The following is a 21,068-nucleotide window of genomic DNA, read 5'->3' as shown; positions in this document are numbered from 1 at the left end:
TAAGAAAACAAAGATTATCAAATCTGACAATCAGAATAACCCACTATCCATGGAAGAAATAGAAACCAGTCTCCAAAAATTGCATCCATAAAAGGAGCTATGCCCAAATGTTTTATGGGCAAGTTCTTTCAAACCTTCAAGGAACACATAATTCTCATGTTATTTAAACTGTTCCAGATTGTAGGGGGGAAAAAGTGTCACAGTTAGCTTCATAAAGTTAAAATAAACTTGGTACCAAAATGTGACAAAGATAGCACAATACAATAAAATATAGTAATTTCACATAGAAATATAGACAAAATAAATATAAAAGAGAAAAACACAATAACAAAAAGGAAATATAGATGCAAACCAGAAATAAAATATTTAGTATAATGCAGTAACATAAAAAGGAATAATGCCACTTAACAGGTAGGATTTTACTCAATAATGTATAGAATAATATTACAAAATCACATTTATCAAATTAATGTCAACAAAAATCTTAATATTAATTGATATCAAAAAGCAGCATTTGATAAAACTAAAAATTCATTTTTTATTAAATTGTCCTATAAACTATAGAAAGATACTTCCTTGATATGAGGAAGTGTCTTGAACAGTTTCATATCTAATGTCAAAATACCAAACAGTATTTCCCAATTTTATTATCATAATCAGCTTTCCAGCAGGTGGTAGTAAGCGTGATTAAAAGTGTAAACAATCTTCAAAAGAGGGAAAAGGGGCCAGGGGCAGGGGCAGGGTGGAGGTGCACAAAGAGTGGGGGAATGGAGACATCTATAATAGTGTCAACAATAAAAATAAAGTTTAAAAAAAGTAGTTTGAAAAGCACGTGGAGAAACATGTCATATTTCTTAAGGAGGTTTCAGTGTGATAAAGATGTCACTTTTCAAATTAATCTATACATCCCAAAACATTATTATTAACATGTGATGTGTGTGTGTGTGTGTGTGTGTGTGTGTGTGTGTGTGTGTGTGTGTGGCATTGGTGGGGGCAGAGGTATAACTTAACAAAATGAGCTCAGAATTTTCCTGGAAGAATGAATGTGCAAGACAGACAATAAAATTTTGAAAAAGAATATTCATCCAGGAACTTAAATGAGAAAATATTCAAATGTATAATGAAATCACAGTAATTAAAATAATGTGGCACCAATACTAGAGTAGAGAGACAGATAAATGGGACAAAATAAATTAGAGTCCCAAAATAGAGTCAAGATTCTAATATGAGTCAAGATTCTAATATAATCTATCCTTTTCAAATAAGAAAGGAAAGAAGAAATTATTCAATAAGTCTTTTAAGAATAACTAACAACTTCAAAATAAATATAATTAGACATCATCTACCAATATACAAAAATAAATTCCAGGTGGAGTACAAATGGTGCTCTAAGAGAACTAGGGGAAGATAGAGGTTATCTGACTTACATCACGGAAGATCTCTCCAAGAATCCCCGAGAAGGGACAAACCATGAAAAAGGCATTAAAATATGTGACTACATACAAAAAATGTAAATGTCCATATATTGGTAAAAGCCACAAAAATAGCACAAGGACTATAGAGGCGTTTAAGAAGATAAAGGTGAGAGCGAAGTTGCTTTTTCCCACTGTCCACTCTGGGAGATGACACAGAAGGTCTACTGTATCTATTAAAGTGGCAGCCAGTGTGGCTGGGCAGAGAGCAGCCCTGGGCTGGCACGTCTGCGTGGTGTGGGGTGGCATTGTGTGGAAGGAGCCCACAGGGCTCTCCATACCTGGAGATAGAGATGGAACGTTGCTGAGGATTTGACTCGGGAGCTTGTGGAAGGTGATCATGGGGTTTGGAGAGACAAAGTGATCCCCTGACGAATGGCAACAAAGCAGGTGGCACCCCAGCCAGGAAACACATGGAGCCACAGACAAACCCTGAGGTCTGTTCTCACAGTGAGGACTGAGGGAGCTAGGTCATCAGACTGACATCAGTCCCCATGGAGCATCCTCAGACTCATTATGGAACAAGAGCATGATGGCTGGGACTAGCGCCAACTAGACTGAACCAAACTCCCCAGTGCCGGGCACTAAAAACCACAATGAAGGGTCAGCCAAGGGTCCTAATTTCCTGCCCCCTCCCAACTACCATGAGGCAATGTGAGCCCCTGGGCCTGCTCAACAACTTAGCAGGCAAATCTGCAAGGCTGAGTAACCCAACGAGGCTGAAATAATCGGATCTGATTGAGCTTCTCGGATTTAACTAAAATGTGTGTGTGTGTGCATGTGTGTGTGTGTGTGTGTGTGTGTGTGTGTGTGTGTGTCTGTGGAATTTCATGAAAAAGATCACATTGGTTTTTGGAAAATAAACAAGCTATGTTTTTCTTACTACACCTGAATATAGTATGAGAAAACTGGCAATACAGTATATATAATAGATTATGATTAATATCTTCACTCTATAAAATGGGTCAAACCTCAGAGGGTAGGTAGGGGAGGGTGGGGCTAAGGGGGAGAGATCAACCAAAGGACTTGTATGCATGCATATAAGCCCAACCACTGGACACAGACACCAGGGGAGGTGAAGGCATGGGTGGGGTTGGGTAGGGAGGCAATGAGGGGTTAAAGACATATGAAATACCTTAATCAATAAAGAAAAAAATGGGGAAAATATGGGCTTGAAAATAGAAAAGGAATTTTAAAAAACATACAACTTTATAAAATGTGGCCAGAAAGCACAGACAATCAATTTCACATCCCCAAAGTCAACACATAAATGTCTAATGAAATAGGGAAGGGGGATTATGCACGTGCCAAATAGCTGGGTTGAAAGACAGAGAACCTGCTAGACAAGGAAAAGGCCTTAGAAAAATGTCTTCATCTGAACCTGAAACCTGAAGTACCAAAACGTAACAATACCTTAGTCACTAAGTATTATCTTCTTCAAAGTCATGACCTGCCTGTCTGCAGCCTGGATTGAAAGAGTTGGCTGTTGTTGCAAGCATTGTTAAAACTCACTGTAGATGTCTTCTGAGCCCGCAGCACACTCTTTTGGATACGATAGTAAATCTTCATTGACAGGTTTGTCTTGTGGAAAGAGTCACAATTAATTTAAAGCCACGTCTGGTTGTACTACTTATCAGCAAGAGGCTTTCCCGTCAGTGTGTTCCGGAGGCAATGACACTAAGGGCAGCCCAGAACTCCGCGGCAGCTCACGGAAATACATATTTTCAACCGCACGTGGGGGTTGTCTTGGCAGGATGTCTCTTCCCTGTCGGGTAAAGGTCTCCGAACTGGTCTAGCCACAGTCTTCTTTTCACTAAGTGTCTGATTTTTTGAAATGTAGGCTTGATCATGTCATCCCTGTTCCTGGTCATCTTTGGATAAAAATAAAAAACTCACAGAATGGCTCTAATGGCTTATTTGGCCTGGACCCTCTCTCTCCAGCTTCCTTTGACACCAGCTATCTCTTATCTTCTGGAAAATCTCATGAATATCAAGCCAGCCAGGTAAGAGTCTTTGCCCACTCTGTTCCCGCCTTTCTCCTATAGCCACTGAACACCTCTTCATTCTACAGATCTCAGCTCATAGGTCAAGCCTTCCTTCCATACAAGCCGTTTCTGCCTCCCTGCCCAGGACCAGGCTTATCCACAGTATATGTTTTCAAGGCACCATCCACATCCTCTTCAGAGTATGTAGTTTGGGATTTCTTATGTGATTATCAAATTTATGTTTTTATCTCCCCATGGAGATTATAAACCTGCAGGAAGGCAAGGACCCCAACTGTTTTTACTCCGTGCATTGCATCAAGCCCAGCACATGGGAAGTTCTCAATAAATAATAAAAGGTATGTGAAAGAAAACGTTTGTGTAATGTGCTTGGGAGGTAGATGTGGTGCAAGATGGCCACAGTAATCCCCCCTCCTGCTAGGCACCTCCATGTTGCTCACCCATCAGGAGATGAGTCTATTTCCTTGAACCTACTGACTTGTTGGCCTTGTGACTTGTTTTCACTGCAGGATGAGGAGCAGTAACACTGGGTCTAGCTCTTCAGAAGCCTGGCAGCATCTGCCCTGACTCTCCTTGAGAGAACTGCCACATTGTACTAGGCGTACCAGTTAATAATGCAGATTTTTTTCAATAGATGGAGTTACACATTTGTTGATATATATGCGATTTGATATGTATGCTATTTTGTTGTATTGACAGCAAGCTTCAAAACTTCATATGTCAAATTTGCTGAAGGTGTTAACATCAGAGTTATTTTTATGCTTAAAAATGTCGAATTTCATGCCAAAAAAATAACATTTGTGGGAAGTGTTAATTCATTACTTTATTTTGAAAAAAAAAGTTATCGTATACTTCGGTAAGCTTATGGTGAACATGCTCCATCCCAAGATACTTGTGAACACTGGTTTAAACGCTTTAAAAGTGATTTCTATGTGAAAGACAAAGAACGTCCAGCTCAACCGAAAAAGTTTGAAGACCAACAATTACAGGCATTATTGGATGAAGATGCGTGTCAAACTCGAAAACAACTTGGAGAAAGATTAAATGTTGCTCAGCAAATAATCTCTGATCATTTACAAGCAATGGGAACAATTTTAAAGGAAGGAAAATGGGTGCTACATCAACTGAATGAAAGACAAATGGAAAACCAAAAAGTCATCAGTAAAATGTTGCTTCCATGGCACGAAGGAAAGTCTTTTTTGCATCGAATTGTGACTGGCGGTGAAAAGTGGATTTATTTTGAGAATCCCAAAAGCACAAAATCATGGGTTGATCCAGGTCAACCATCAACATCGACTGCAAGGCCAAATCGCTTCAGAAAGAAGACAATGCTCTGCGTTCGGTGGGATCAGGAAGGTGTGGTGTATTATGAGCTTCTAAAACCAAGTGAAACCATTAATACTGATCGCTACTACTGACAACAAATAATCAATTTGAGCCATGCTTTGATCGTGAAATGACCAGAATATGCCAGAAGACACAGCAAAGTAATTTTGCTTCATGATAACGTACCATCACACGCTTCAAAAGCAGTTAAAGACACGTTAAAAGATCTTGCCTGGGAAGTATTAACCCACCCGCCGTATTCACCAGACCTTGCTCCTTCAGATTACCACTTGTTCCAATTGATAGCACATGCACTTTCTGAGAAGCATTTCAAAACGTACAAAGAAGTAGAAAATTGGGTCTCTGATTTGCTTCAAAACAAGAAAAGTTCAATTGGGACGTTATCCACAAATTACCTGAAAGATGGGGGAAATGTGTAGCTAGCAATGGACATTACGTTGAATAAAGCACTTTTGATGTTTCTCTTAAATTATTGTATTTTCTTTGATTACAAACTCCGCATTATTAACCGGTACACCTGGTAAGAAAGCTAGTCTAGACCACTGGGGCAAAAGAGGCCACCGATTCTGTGAGCCAGCCCCGACCTCTGGACAAATTGGGCCTTGACTCATCCCCTCCTCACAGAATCACCAACCATAAAATGGTGTTGCTTTAAACTTCTACATTTTCGGATGGTTTGTGGTACAGCAAGAGTTAACTGAAAAACTGGTCTCTGATCTTAAAATTATAATGGCTCTTAGATTCTCTCTACACCATTATTTCCAAGAGATCAACCTTTTCCATAGGAATCAAGGGCCTGGTCCCTTTGTATCTGCGGTGAAGCAACACAATCTCTGCCTATCTTGGATATCCACTTGAGTCAAGAGTCCTTATATAGCATTTAGATGTCATTATATGTACTTGCCCTTTTTCTTCACTGTTTTTCACTTATCACCATCTGAAACTTTTCTATGAATTTGTGCAGATTTTCAGCGCCATTAGGGCAGGGATTTGTTGGACTTTATCTTCAGTGATTCTCTAGCTGCCTGGCACATAGTAAATGCTCAATAAAAATTTGCTGAATAAATGAATCATTCACTGCCTCCACCTGAGAAGCCCCTTTCCAGCTCTCCTTCCTCCAAACGTCCCTTTTTAAAAAAAACCTCACCGGGGATATATATGCTTATTGATTTTAGAGACAGAGAGGAAGGGAGAGGAAGGGAAGGAGGGAAGGAAGGAGAAAAGGAGGGAGAGAAGGAGGGAAGGGATGGAGGGAGGAAGGGAGGGAGGAAAGGGAAGGAGAGAGGGAGGGGGAAACACTGATCAGCTGCCTCCTATTTGTGCCCCAACTGGAGATCAAAGAACCCACAACCTAGGTATGTGCCCTGACCAGGAATTGAACCCAAACCTTTGTGTGTGTGTGTGTGTGTGTGCGCACGGATCGACTCACCAACCGAGCCACCCCGTCAGGGCCCCAAACATTCCACTTTAAACATATTCTCCCTGGTCACCACTGTGCTGTCCGCCCCTCTTTTTTAACATAATTCTCAAATATTCTAGGTCCACATGAGCCACAGCTCAGCCCAACACTGCCTCCTTTGATTTCTGACATAACAGCAATGGACACGCACAATAATAGTGCCTCTTTTGTATTTAATGTGTCTAGAGTTCAGACACATAACTATGTGTTCAATAATTGCGGCCCCTGCATCCCTTTCTCCCTGGTGCTCTCTCTCTCTTAGACCTCCAGGGGCACCCACTGCTCATGGTGACATCCTTATATCGACATGTGTCAGTAATGGTCTGTGAACCATATGCATTCTGATAAGATTACCAGCTACCCTGTATAGCATCACCTATTTCATGACAAAGAAAGCTGCGGCTTAAATCTCAGGCCAACACCTTCTCCACCCAGTCCACTTCCTCTGGGACTAGTGGTCTCCAGACAGAGGATGAAGGAGGCAGAGACGACACATACACTTCTGGTGCCTGATCTTCCCCGTGAGGCACATTGTTCACCCTTTCTTCCTTTATATGTTGAAGCCTAACACCTTCACATTCTCTGTATTTGTTTCCATGACCAAAATTTGTTTTTTAAAAAACATTCCTTCTAAGGTATCAATGATTGATAGAAACTTCAAACGTGATTCTCCTCCCATGAAGGGGTTCTGAATTTCAACCAAACACTTAGGATGCAAAAAGAAAACAAGACTAGCAACACTTAGACTTGAGAGCAGGCAAGTCAGATTCCTTCCTGTAATCATTCTGTTCAGTCCAGCAACTAGCCCAGCCCTGATGGGGAGCAGCTGCGGAGGAAGGGAGTATGGGCTCAGTGAGGAGACAGAGCCTTTTCATAGTACAGAGGAGAGACCTTCGGTGATGAAATGGGGAGTACTCACTCACTTTTATCTTGAGCTTAGTCCTCTGCACGTGGGTGCTTCACTTTTCAGCTTTATATATCACATTCAACTGTGCCCTGGTTTTAATTTCTATCTTAACTGTTCTCTGACAGCCTAGCACAGACCGATAAACTCTTCTTCCCAAGAGAATACTTGCTTTTAAGAGCTCATGTCCCTTGTGTATGATAATATAATAACATAGTTATTCTTCTGTACACATTTTGCATGAAAAATGCACTAAAAAACAATAACATCTCATTGGTGGCCCAACAGAAGTAATTAGCCTTCAAATTCTTACTTAATCAACAGCAATATTTCTAGAAGCTTCCACAGCAACCTTCAGACATGGTTAACTGTTATATTTCTCAGCCCTGTTAATAGTGCTTTGAGGATCATTTTCACAGACTTGTGATATTTGTTCCTAATTTGTCTCCTTAAATAGATTGTGAGGCCCTTGAGGATGGGAATGTGCTTTATTTATCTTTTTATTCTATTTAACTCTGTGCCTGCTACTTACTATTCAGTCAATAAATCCTGGAAGATAGAGTATTTTACTTATTTGGTGTCAAAAAGAAACTATGCACCACAGACTTGGTAGGCTTAGGGCTATTTCACCCTACTGAGCAACTTAGTTGAATACTGTTAACTATCAATTTTCAATTTCCTCCTGTCACACCACATTATTAGGATTTAAAGGAAGCCCAGTGATTCCGGATGCTCCTCTCTTCCTACAATTCCCTTCCATCATAGCATCTTCACCTCAACATTACTAACTCCCCAAGAGATCAGATACAAGAGGGAGGCTCTGCTTAGACCAGAGTCCCCTTTCCCTAGGGGACCTCAGGACCCAGCCCACCGTGCTCAGCTTGGTCACCACTAGAAGTCCCAAGCTTCCAGTCACCTATCATCACCTGAGCTTTTTCTACCATCTGACTCTGTAGGACCCCTAATCTGATCCAGTTTATGTCCCTTCACTAACACCACCTCTTCACTGTGGTCCCTAGATCTAGTCATCAGAAACAGTCCCTATTAATCCCCAGCCTCTTAGCTGTTAGAGAGCAACATACAACTTTTTTGACTGGGCTTTAAATGTATGACCACAGGTCTCAAATAGGACTCCTCAGGACGCTACTAAATTTCTATAATCTAGTCACTCTCACTTCAAACGTTAATATTTCTTTTGCTCCTCAAACAACCATCATTTCCTATTCCTTCCCCACTGTGTTTTCTCATCACTTCTCAACACATTTGGGCATTGAATCCCATCTCCTCCCTTGCATGTACCACCGGCATCTTTCTATTCCATCATTCCCATCAGAGTATAAACATGATATCCCATTTCCCACCTTTGAAAATTCTCTCTAGATCCTTTCAGCTACACTCTAGTTCCCAGCTCCACTGTCTAGCAAAATCTTTCCAAAGAGTTAGTTGTCTTTTTCACTGTTCCCACTTCTTCATTTTCCATTCTCCCTAGAAAGCACACAATCAAGCTTGTTTCCATCACTCCACTGAGACTATTACCCTCAAAGGACCTCTTCATATCTACTCAGACTTGCACTTGGCCAAGCCCAGTGTTGATTCCCAGTCCTCCTCTGACTTGGTTTGGCAACTGCAGGGGACACAGCTGATTACTCTTGTCTTCTTGAAACATTTCCATTCATTGTTGGGGAACATCACAGTCTCCTCCCTGGCCACTCTTCAATTTATTTTGCTGGAAGGTTCACCTCCTTTTCCTAACCCTCAGACATCAGAATTTCCAAAGGCTCAGCTCAGACCTTATCTGCCTTTTCTCTTTGTACTTTCTCTCTTGTAGATACTTCCATTTCGGTGGCTTTAAATATATTGATGTGTCCTAGGTTTATATAGTAGCACAGCTTCTCCTCTTAGCTACAATTCATATATCTAATTACCTACTGGGCATCTCTACTTATATGTCTAATGGACCCTTCTCAACATGGGCTATACAAGATAAGCACTCATCCTACATACTCCTACCAGCCGCTCACAACCCTGTCAGTCTCCAGTTTTCTCAATCTCAGTAAAATGCACTATTTACCCAGTTATTGAGGCCCCAGACCCGGAAGCTATCTTTAATACCTCTATTTTTCTCATGAACCTTTGTGCAAACTTGTCAGCTCTGCCTTTGAAATGAGTACTGACTGTGATCACTTCTCACCACCTCCACCTGTTTCACCTGAGTGGCGGCATCAAGACCTCTCTTCCCTTGACTTCTCCAATAGCCTCCGAACTGATCTCCTGGCTCCCACTCTCGCCCCAAACAGTCCACTCTCCACCCAGAGTCCTGAGTGATCTTTTCAAAACATAAGACCAGCCACTCACCTGCTAAAACACCCTCCAATAGAACGGCTTCCCATCACAATTAGAATGATAATGCAAACTCTACTTTGGTCTCACAAATACACAGTACTCTGACCTTGTCTACCTCTTCATCCTCTTTTTGAACTTGTCTTCCCCCTCATTCTCTGTAGTTCAGCCACACTGGCCTCTCTGTTCAGCCTTGAACAGGTCAGGTTCTTTCCAATTTCTGCCCTGGCTGTTTGCTCTGCCCAGAAAACTCTTCCTCCAGACTTCTTGCTCCTCACTTCAATCAGAACATCACCTCTTTGGAGAGGACTTTCCTGACCTCCCAGAGGACCCCCACGTTGTCCTGCTACTCTCTAGCCTCTGATTCTGTTGACATTTTAAACAGTGCATAGTAATCCTGAATTCTTTTTAATATTAAATGAACTTTATCTTTATTTTTTAATGAATAGTTATTTTAAATACTAACTTAAAATTATGTTATATCTACTTGAATAAGAGGAATTGTAGCATCAATTAAATAACAGTAGCTAAACAAGAAAAGGAATCATCAAAATAACTTTAAAGAGAAAACAATATAGATGTTCTGAGAGGTTGTGGATGTCCAAGACCCAGCTGCTGTGGAAACGGAAGCAAACCTCAGGTGACCCTGGATTCTTGAGCTCTTACCGTAATTCCCTTCTCCTTCCTGCGGGGCCTAATGACCCATGGGATCCCCTGACTCCTCTGGGTCTCTGTGGGCTGTGGGTGGAGCAACAGGAGCAGCAGGGACACTTGGGACAGGCTGGACCTTGGACTCGACCTTGGCCAGCATTCGCCTGTTGCGATCATTTTCTTTCCTCACCTCCATGCGCTTTCTCTCCACCCACATGGCTGTGTTCCAGCTTTCTTAAGCCCTTTCGCATGGAAGACGGTCTCCTTTGCCTTGGTAGGAAGTGCTTCTCTCCAGTTCCTTGCCCAGGTCTTCCGCCACTTCCTGTAGGTTGCAAATCTGATATGCGGAGTGCACATATCTACAGACACGGTGAAAAGTTTCTTCTCCATTTCTAAGCAGCTCGTTTCCTCCTCGGTTTTTTCTGAAGTTGTGTTAAGTGATCTTCATATGACTCGGGCAGAATTTTAAGCTTCAGCTTCTGCTGCTGAGTCTCACTTTTTAGATTTGAATTTTCATGCTGCAAAGATGCTTCCTCAAATTGGAGATTGGTTATCTGTCCTGAGAGCTCTTCCATCACTTGCTTTTCTTCCCACAATTGCCTGGCTATTTCATGATGTTCTTCTTCAGGACTTTGAGGGGGCACATTGAAGACGGCATTATCAGGGACACCCTTCAGGTCAACTTGCGATGAAGGATGGGGTGATCACAGTTTTCTGCTTCCCTGTTTTGTTTGACCTGGCACTTCATGTGACTTAGGTGATCTCAGGTGAAGGGATGGTCTGTAGCAGTTTTTCAGCCACTGATATTACTTGGCTGATTTGATCCTTCAGGACCTGCTCTGTTTCTGTGTTTGGCTCCAGCCTGTCTTTCTCCTGCTCCTTTCCCTAGACTCACTTACTCCACCTCATATTAGTGGAGTAGTTGTGGACTTTCTGAAAAATGAATGTTTTCATTAAATAATTTTTTATTTTCTTCCAAAGTTGCTCTCCATGGATTTCTGATGTTTTTGAGATGGGTTTTCATGTCAGCTGGGGAAGTTTAGGAGACTGGCTCATCCATACATTTGCAGAGAGTCGACCTTGTCCTGAAGTGACAACCTGCTCAGGTCTGTGTTCAGTGCTAACAAGCACAAGGCCTGGCCTCCACCGCAGGCAGCCTGAGGGGAGGGAGTCCTTGGCACATGTCACTGGTTCAATATTCTTACGACATCTCCCACAGACTTCATTGGGGCAGAACACCTTTAGCCTAATGCCCTCACATTCCTAAAGTGTGCCATCTTCTTACTATCAAAGACACCCACACACAGCACAGACCAGGATCTCCCAGGGAAAGCATGGGGATCCCAAACATATCTCAAGCTCTCAGAAATCTCCAGCAGAGCATCGCACAGGTGCTCCAAGACCCGCTGGAAGGTGGATGTGGTGGCGGACAGCAGGTTTCCGTGGCTGGTCGGACTCACAGCTCTGCCTCCAAGTGCCAGTGTCCTGTGGGCCACAATTGGCCACTCAGAACCCTCCAAGTGTTCTGTCACTAAGGTAAACAGATACCCAGCAACCCAGGAAGACCAGTTGGGCTGGGGGAGGGGAGGACAAGGGTTCTAGAAAACAGTTTCCCCTAGCTTCTCTGAAACAGAAGGTGACCTCATGTCTACAGGCACTGGGGCAGGTGGAGAGGCCGATTGTAAACTGGAGTACAGAGTTCACATATACGCCTTTGACTCCCCCATAAAGTGTCCCTTACTACTAATACCTTGCATTAATAGGGTGCATTTGTTACAATTGATGAACCAATATTGTCACATCATTATCAACAAAAGCCCATAGTCTACATTCGGGTTCACCCTTTATGTTTCATAGCTCTGTGAACTTTGACAAATGAATAATGTCATGTATTTATATTACATTATCATACAGAATAGTGTCACAGCCCTCAGAGTCCCCAGTGCTCCATCGACTCATTCCCTCCCTCTTTCCTTTTGAACCTCTGGAAACCATTGATGGCTTTCCTTGTTCTGAAGTCTGATCTGTCTGATATTAATATATCTACTCTTGCTTGCTTTCTGTTTTTTTTAATTTTTCAATTACAGTTAATATTCAATAATATGTTATATTAATTTCAGGTGTGTAATCCTGAATTCTTAGCCTATATTTATTTGTTCATGTCTATCTCCCCCAAAAGAACGCAAGCATCTTATTGGCAAGGACTTTTCCTCCTTGTTCATTCTAAGCATCTAGAACAAGTGCTCAATAAATACTTGCTGAATGAATGGAGCAAGAATAAATGCACAAACTTCAGGAGGGAGTAAGAGATGAGATGTAAAAAGGTAGGCAAGCTGGCAGAGGCTCAGGTAAAGAGTGTTATTTAAATAAATTCAAAGCTGTGAAGTACTTCCAGGAGCAGAGTAATAAATAAAAATGGACAGACACAAAGGAAGGTGAGGCAGAGGACTCAGAAGGGCCTCTGTTGGAAGGAAATTTCTGCAATGATGAAATATTCTCTATTTCTGCTGTCCTAAAACAATAGCCACTGGCCACATGTGACTACTGAGCACTTAAAATGTGGCTGGTGGGACTGAGGAACTGAATATTAATTTTCTTTCATTTTAATTTGCATTAAATAGTCACATGTGGTCAGTGGGTATGGTATTAGACAGTGAAGTTCTAGAACCTGAAGAATCCCTTCCCCCCAATGTAACTTCAGGATAACAATACATACCTCACATCGTGAATTGTTGAAAGGATTAATGCAATAAAAAGCCTTGTTAAATGTCTAAAACAGAGGTGGACCTCAAAAAAATTATAGCTGCTATTATTACAGCATTGCAAATTAAAGTACTTTTAAGTACATACCATTTAAATTTGGCTCTAAAGTGCTGGAAACAGGCTTTTAATAATCGTTATCATAATTTTTTGTTTGCTAGAGTTAGTGGGTAACCAATGTGTAGGTCTGTCTATATTTGAGCTCATAAACTAAAAATAGCAAACAACCATTTTGGGATCTCAGGAAGGCCTTTTCAGTGATAAATGACTATTCCAAGTGGATCCACTTGCTGATCCTTCTAATGAGCTAATTAGTTTTAACAACAGCTAATTTAACATTTGCAAAAACTGGATTTGTAACATTACTGTATTATTTTCAAACTTTGTCTTCTGCAACTTCCCAAATGCTTTGGATAAGAGTAATGTTAGCTTTAATACTTACTATTAAAATAAAGGGAAAAATATTTTATTACTGGAAACATTATGTTGAACTTAAATTGATTTAGACATGATTTTTTTTCCTTGTCAAAGGCTCACCATACTTTCTTCCATACTGAATCCAGAATATAAAATTAACACAGATATGTAGTATAAGCAGACCATTATAATGAACCCTTAGGAATAACCTAATCTAATAATAAAATTACACATTTGTTCAAGATAAGCATGGGCATATGTTTAGGTGAAGGGAATGTGCAGTCCTTAGCAGCAGAGGTGGACATAGCATCCCGCAGACCCTGCCTAAGTGCTGGTGGAGACTCAGCTTGAATGAGGGCTTAAAGGTACTGAGAAAAGTTGACATTCTTATTAAAGAGGCCAATTAATCTGCATCACTTGGAAACCACTTCACCTTACTTGAAACAGTGCCCTGGGACATAATATAAATGAGATTGGAGTGGAAAGGGAATGGAAATTCACTCTTCTAGGAGGAAGCCTTCCCAAACTGCCCTCCTGGCTTTGCTGTTTGAAATGCAGATCCTTTCTGGGCCAACCCCACCGTGAAGCTGAGGTAGCAGAGCAGGAAGAGGGCGAAGACCCTAGATACTAAGAGGAGGTGCTGTGAAGACTTACCTATGGGCATCACTAAGAAAAAAGGCAGCCAGCAGAGGACGAAGCAGCCGACCACGATCCCCAGTGTTTTGGCGGCTTTCTTCTCCCGAGAAAACTTGAGGAGTCTCACAGAGAAGTGCGCTTTGTTCCTGGCGCTGGGCATCCCCCTGCCTCCTACCGGGGCATTTTTCCGATGGATGCGGAGCGTCACCTGCTCCGAGTCCGACTTGTCTGTCTTGAGGCCCGCCTTGAGGCCCCGGCTCTCCCTCCGGGCCACCACGTAGACCCTGCAGTACATGACCAGGATGATGGCGAGCGGCACGTAGAAGGAACCCAGCGCCGAGAAGAGCACGTAGCCGGGCTCCTCGGTGATCTGGCAGATGGTCTCGTCCTCCGGGGCCGGCTGCCTCCAGCCGAACAGAGGCCCCACGGAGATGACGAGGGACAGCGCCCAGACGCAGAGCAGAGCCAGGAGTCCCCTCTTCTGGGTGACGATGGTGGGGTAGCGCAGCGGGTAGCTCACGCCAATGTAGCGGTCAATGGAGATGATGCAGAGCCCCAGGATGGACGCGGTGCAGCACAGGACGTCCACCGCCGCCCAGATGCTGCAGAAGACTCTGCCGAAGGCCCAGTAGCCCAAGATCTCGAAGATAGCGGAGAAGGGCAGCACGGTGGACGTGAGCAGAAGGTCGGCCACCGCCAGGTTGACGATGTAGTAGTGCGTGACCGAGTGCAGGTGCCGGTGGCAGGCCACGGAGAGGATCACGAGTATGTTCCCCAGGACCCCGAAAATGATGAGGCTCCCTAAGATCACCCCGAGCAGAATGGCCTTGGAAATGTTCACCGGAGCCGGCGGGTGAGTGCAGTTGGAGCTGTCTGAGGCATTTCCAGAGAGAAACACCATGGTCCTAGCCAGCCGGCCGGGCGAGGTCCGGCTCTCCACGGCCACCCCCGGGCGGGGGCGGGGGCGGAGGCGGGATCGAGGGAGCAGGGAGTCAAAAGGTCTGGGCTTGGGGGAGCCTTGCCCGCTGGGGTTGGCCGGGGGTGACAGAGAGTGCGCCGATGGGAAGCAACCCCTGCCAGCCCTGGAAACTCTCGGAAGGCCACGCCAAGGGGCAGGGCATGAAAGGCGACATGGCGGGGCGAGCGGGGTGTCCGCGGACGCCCTCCACCCGCTGCTTTGGACCCAGACCCCCACTCCCTACCTACAGGAGGCTTGGCGCCACGTTCGAGGAGACAAGTTGCAAAATGCCGCCCCGGGATTATGCGAGTCCTCTATTCCGCTCTGTCTGATGCGTCCTGATGAGAAGATTCAGCATTCTGCACATCAGTTGGGACTCTCAAATCCAGCGCCAGTCTCCCCCGCAACCCACCAGCAAGTAGCGGCCTGCCGTCGACTCTTAAAGGTGGGGACCTTTGACATCTGGACCCCGCTGCCGCCCGCAGTTACCCACTGTGTGGCTGGCCCGCCGTAGATCCAGCTTCTAGGCGCGCGGGCGGGGGACGTGGATGCGAACTGTTCACCAAGACCCAGGGTCGTCAGCCGGCGTCTTCCTGAAAGAGCGCGAAGAGAAAGGCGGGGTGTCAGCCAGGCGCACGGGGGTCGAGGTCACGGGGGATCGAGGTCGTGCGGGGCTCCGCGACGAGGACCCGGCGGGGAGCCCGGCTGACTCTGCGGTACCAGAGCGGCTGGCCCTGCGGCAACAGCGGGCCCGCGGGAGGGGCTCCGCGCAGTGCCCCAGCCGCTGGGAGCCCGCCCTGGCGCGCTCCTCCGCGCGACCGCGGGGTTCAAATCCGAAGCAAATAAATCCCAAACTGCAGCTCCTGGCGGCCGGATGAGGGCGAAATTAAAATCCCCGAAGCCCGCGAGGCGCCACTGCAGCTGGCGCGTGTGTCTCACCAAACTGAGCGAGTGGAACAGAGGATCTACCCGGCTGCCATCTGAACAGGTCGCTTCGCAGCCACCTGGAGGGGCGGGCGGGGAGAGGGGCCGCCGCGTCCTGGGGACCGCAGTGCCGCGCGCACGCTCGTGCCGGAGGAATTCACACTTGGGCGTGCGGAGCGCGTGGATTTGTCCACCAGCCGAGTCGGCCTGAGAGTCAGGTCCCGAGCAAAGCCGGATGGGTCCCCAGGGCTGAACGCGACCGAGGTCAGTCCAGGATTCCTTTCCAATCCACAGGGTCAGAGGTCCCGGAGGACTCGAGCCTCTAGCCACACCCAGGTGGGCTGCTGGGGTCCAGTGAGGAGGTTTGAGGGGACAGGGGGAGCTTCAGTCTGCCGAAGAGGCTTTACAAGTGGCAGTCACTGCGAATGTTTAGGCGTGAAAATCCAGCCCGCACACCAGTGGACAGAGGATGTCCTGGATATTCTGGGCGGGTTGGGGGAGGGGCAGGGGCAGTGCAGGAAACCTAGGTTCCCACAGCTGCAAGCCGACTGCAGGAACCAGGCAGGAGTGAGAGGAGTGGGGACCCATCTTGGCTTCTAAGGATTCTGGGATTGCGCGCTGAGGCAGGACCCCAGATACAGGCTACTGTGAAATCACGAGTTCAAGAGCTCACAGGTGGCAATAAAAACAAGCAATAGCAAAAACCCTTTCCCCGCATACACACCTCGGGGTACTAAATACGAGGTTTAAAACACACTTATTAACTAAGAGATAACTTCCCAGACTATAGAAGGAAAACAGGGTGGGGTGGGGATACAGGTCAGAGCAGGTGGAAAATGCCAAAGGCACTTGGGAAAGTGAGGGATCCGCTCACGGGGGGGGGGGGGGGGGGGCAGGCCATTTGCCTTCACCCACCCGGCCCAGCCGGACGCCCGCGCCCCGCTCCCTCCCTCACTCACCTGGAGCCCCCACGCGGAGCCACCTCCGGCGCTGCCGGAGCTGCCGGGATCCCTGTCCCAGGAGCAGCCCTGCCGCCTCCTCTCTAGGGGAGAGGGCACCGGCTCTTCCAGGAGCCAATTCCCGGTCCTGTCGCACCCGCTGACTCACCCCTCATCCCACCCCCCCACCGCTAGTGTCTTCAAGCGCCTGACTCGCTATCCTTTACTTGGGGACTTTACAATAAAGAGTGAAAATAGCAAAGAAAAGAAAATACAGCTGCTCAATAACTGCACCTTCACCCTTTTAATATTCAGCTCCCAGAAATCAGCCAAGAGCTGGCAAGGAACTTTGCAGGTCTCGCTGACGTAACAAGGCAGTAGCCCCAGCTAGTAGCGATCTCCTGCGGTTACCGGTACTCCGCAGCCCAGGCACATGCGCAAAGCCGTGTTTTTTAAATCTTGCCTGGAGTGGCTTGGGTTCTCGCTTTGGGTGATGAGGACACAATGCAATATACAGATGATGTATTATAATGTTGTACACTTGAAACATATGATTTGATGAACACTTGGATTAAGTTCTGTTAAAATCAGGAAGAAGCAAGTAGTTCTGCCAAATATGCAAGTAAATTGTATTATCTGAAGATGCAAGTAAAATCAGATAAAATTAAATAAATCTGTTTTAAGATGCAAGTAAAATCAGATAAAATTAAATAAATCTGTAATAAAATTCTAATTCCAGGAAGATAAAGTGAGCATATATATAGATTTTAAAAAACAGTATAGCCTGGCGGTGTGGCTGAGCAATGGAACCATGGACCAGGAAGTCAAGGTTGGATTCCCAGTCAGGTCACACGCCCCCGGGGTTGTGGGCTCTCACCCCAGTAGGCAGCATGCAGGAGGCAGCCTATCAATGATACTCTCATCATCGATGTTTCTATCTCTCTCTCCCTCGCCCTTCCTCTCTGAAATCAATAAAAACATATTTAAAAATAAAAAGCAGTATAGTTTCACTGTAGTTTCTTACATAGTTTAGTGTTTTTGAAGTGCCACATAATTTTTTCCAGTTTTCATAAGAAAATATATCCTTTAAAGGAGAATTACTTCCCTTTAATTCTCTTTGATTTATTAATAGCTGGAGCATGAAAAGCTGACATCACCAGACTTGTTTACTTTTTTTCTGGTAAATTCTATGTTCTGCTTACCTTACAACTGAATAAAACTATATATGTTTTGGAACATTGGAAAAATGCTAACGTTTTCTGCATTCTGATTCCCACCTCTTTCATTGTCATCTTCCATTTTCATCTATTCAGATAAGACACACTGTGTTCAAAATATTTACTAGGTTCCCTTAAACCTATAACAAATAGATAAGTTTGTTATGCACTTGAATTCCTTCCCTTGAACAGAAGTTTATTAATATTATTACCTTTTCCAAGGGAAATATTTGGAAGTCTCCCTCTTTTTTAGCAATATACCTCAAAATATCCTGGAGGAATGCCCATGGGAGGATCAGGGGGCTCTGCTTCATTGAAAACCCTAATATTTAGATTTAATATTATTTTATTTGACTGTAATATTATTTTTAAACATATACCCAAATGGCTTGGTCGTCCATAAACTGAACTTTGTATTGTGCAGGAAGTACACTGGGTGAGGAGACAGTAAACCCAGGTTCACTCTAATTACCACATCACTTGCCGTCTTTCTGTGACTCAGTCCCCTCTGTTGGAGAAGGCTGGACTACAATGCTGTGTGACTTACATTTTTTTCATCAAATGCGCATATAATGTCTATTGTTCAGAAACCTCATCCATCAGAGGGATATATTATTGTTCAGTTTCATATTCATTAGCCTTACACCATGCATTTGCATGCTCTATTAATATCTGTTCCATGGCACACAAGGGAAACAGTGTTATCGACAAGAAAAGCGACTGAAAATTGCTCAGCTCTGCAAGATCAGTATGTACAAAAGTCTTTGGAACTCCCAGTCCCCATCCCCAAATGAACAAGCATACTCACAAATCCTCTCCTTCCACGGCAACTAACTAGCTAGTGCCAAGACTGAAAAGAGTGGCTCCTTAATTCTAGCCGATACTAGTATGCTACCAGGCAGGTCTTTTAAATTAGTTCTCAGCCTATAAACATCAATCTTTGAGAAATTGACTCTTAGAACCATTTTTCCCTCTCAATAATCATAGGCCCACAAACAGGAAACTATCCATTTATTGGGGATTCTTTAGAGAATAGTTGAGAAAAAGAAAAAAAAAGCAAACAAAAACCACATTTAAAATAAAGTAAGGAGTCCAGAAGGGGGAGCTCTCATGCCCCACCATCATTGCCAAGCACAACAGGGAGAACTCTATTTTTTATTTATTTTTTGTTAAACCTCAACTAAGGATATTTTTTCCATTGATTTTTTAAAGAGAGTGGAAGAGAGGGGAGAACAGAGAGAGAAACATCGATGTGAGAGGGACACATTGATTGGTTGCCTCCCACAAGTGCCCCAACCAGGGCCAGGGATCAAGCTTGCAACCAAAGTACATGTCCTTGATGGCGTTACAGAAGACCAGAGAAGAACCAAGCAACACTTAGAGAGATGGAGTTACATTTATTATTATTACGCGCAGGCCCAGAGAAAAATGCTCTAGAATTCTGGGCGAAGTCACGCAGGAAGTGTCCTGTATCTATACCTTTATACCCTCTTTGTCTCCCAAATATGGGGTTTTCTGGTCCCCTTTGCAAGTTCTTAAAGAGCCCCTATGTCCTGGGGCTTTGAGACCTCAACCAAAGGCTTGGCCTGGTGCCAGCACTGATAACTTCGTCTGGGGAAGGTTAAATGGCCTCAGAAATGGGAGTAATCTTATTTTCCTTATTATGTAAGTAAGCAAGCATTTACAGAAGCCCAAATAGCAGGGTTAAAATTTCAAACGACAGTTTTTATATAAGATGCTTCAATGGGAATAGAACCCTGGACCTTCAGTCCACAGGCCTACACTCTATCCACTGAGCCAAACTGGATAGAGTAGGGAGAACCCTTCGTAATAGCCCTCCCAACTTCTTCCTCTCCCCATAAAAGTTTCCTCTCTTTTGTTTTAGTGGATTTGCACATGGCCTGCCATGGTTGCGTGTTCTGGACTGCAATTCATTGTTGTTCCAGAATTAACCCATTTGCTGGAGAAATATCTGGCTGACTTTTTGTTTGTCAACAGTTGACATGGATGTTCCAGAAAATGTTGAGTTAGACCCAGGGGGAGGTGGAGTAAAGAAAGAGTGGCTGTGGAATCATAAAGATGCTCACCCTGACATCCTGTAAGACCAGGGTAAAACTCAGCTTCTCTGAACCTTGGTTTCATAATTTTTAAAGGGAGACAATAAAAACCCCCAGGATGGTTATTAGGACTGAGTGAGATTATATCGTGTGAAGCTTATTAAAACTCTTGTTATAAATATTAGCCCTTTCCCTTTCTGCTCATTTTGTGTGCTACTTTAAACACACTTCTAATCCAGAGTGGTTCAAATTCCACATCTGACATAAGCACAATGTATTCAGTTGGAGAAATGTGCAAAATGACCTGAGAATTACGTTTGGAGTGGGTGAGCTGGCCTTGGCCACTGCTTACTCCTCCTTTTCTCCCTACTCCCCATTGTCCCACATCTTGAAGGGCCATGCCTATATGTGTGAACACTGCAGTCTGATCATCCTGGCAGCTACCTTTTGGCCTTTGGCTTGCAGGGCTTGCAGGTGCACATACTATGATGTGGTCTGTCCTAAGAAGGGAGGGGAAAGAGAGAGAGAGAGAGGGAGAGAGAGAGAGAGAGAGAGAGAGAGAGAGAGAGAGAGAGAGAGAGAGAACATTGATGAGCCCAGGAAAAAAGTCTAAAGGTCTTGAAAGGTGTGTTTTGTTTTGTTTTTTCAGTTCTTTAACAAATTTTATTTCTTTTGAGAAAGGAACGGATTTTGAGGAGGAAAAACAAGGGGCAGAGAGATGTGGAATAGAAAATAAATACAAATGTAAGCTGTTTTGCTAATTGTTTTACAATCTCAACAAATGAGTACAGAGAATGCCTTGTAGAAAATAACACAATAAAGGTTCAAAATCAAGGTGTTCCTTTAGGCAAAGCTGAAGATTTCAGTGTCCGGTGTTTGGAATTTGGGCTGCAATACTTATCTTTGGATGGGTCACTGGGTTTGTGGAGTCCATGCCTTTAACCAGATTTGAACAGAAGAATGGCCTCTTGGTCGAGGTAGAAGT

At 44.3% G+C, this 21,068-nt stretch overlaps 1 protein-coding gene across 2 annotated transcripts in view; it reads right to left on the bottom strand.

The window, feature by feature from the left end:
- ADRA1A (adrenoceptor alpha 1A) overlaps positions 1 to 15,673 on the bottom strand; it is a 110,526-nt gene extending 94,853 nt beyond the window's left edge. For both annotated transcript variants that reach the window (XM_059695934.1, XM_059695933.1), the window contains exon 1: positions 14,008 to 15,673. In XM_059695934.1, coding sequence (XP_059551917.1) covers positions 14,008 to 14,890 — 883 coding nt within the window. In that variant the 5' untranslated portion in view covers positions 14,891 to 15,673. The remainder of the gene's footprint in view (positions 1 to 14,007) is intronic.
- Between the last annotated feature and the right edge of the window lie 5,395 nt (positions 15,674 to 21,068).

The sequence above is a fragment of the Myotis daubentonii genome, chromosome 5 (genome assembly GCF_963259705.1).
Source record: "Myotis daubentonii chromosome 5, mMyoDau2.1, whole genome shotgun sequence".
NCBI lineage: Eukaryota > Metazoa > Chordata > Mammalia > Chiroptera > Vespertilionidae > Myotis > Myotis daubentonii.
This window is presented reverse-complemented; position numbering and strand designations above follow the sequence as displayed.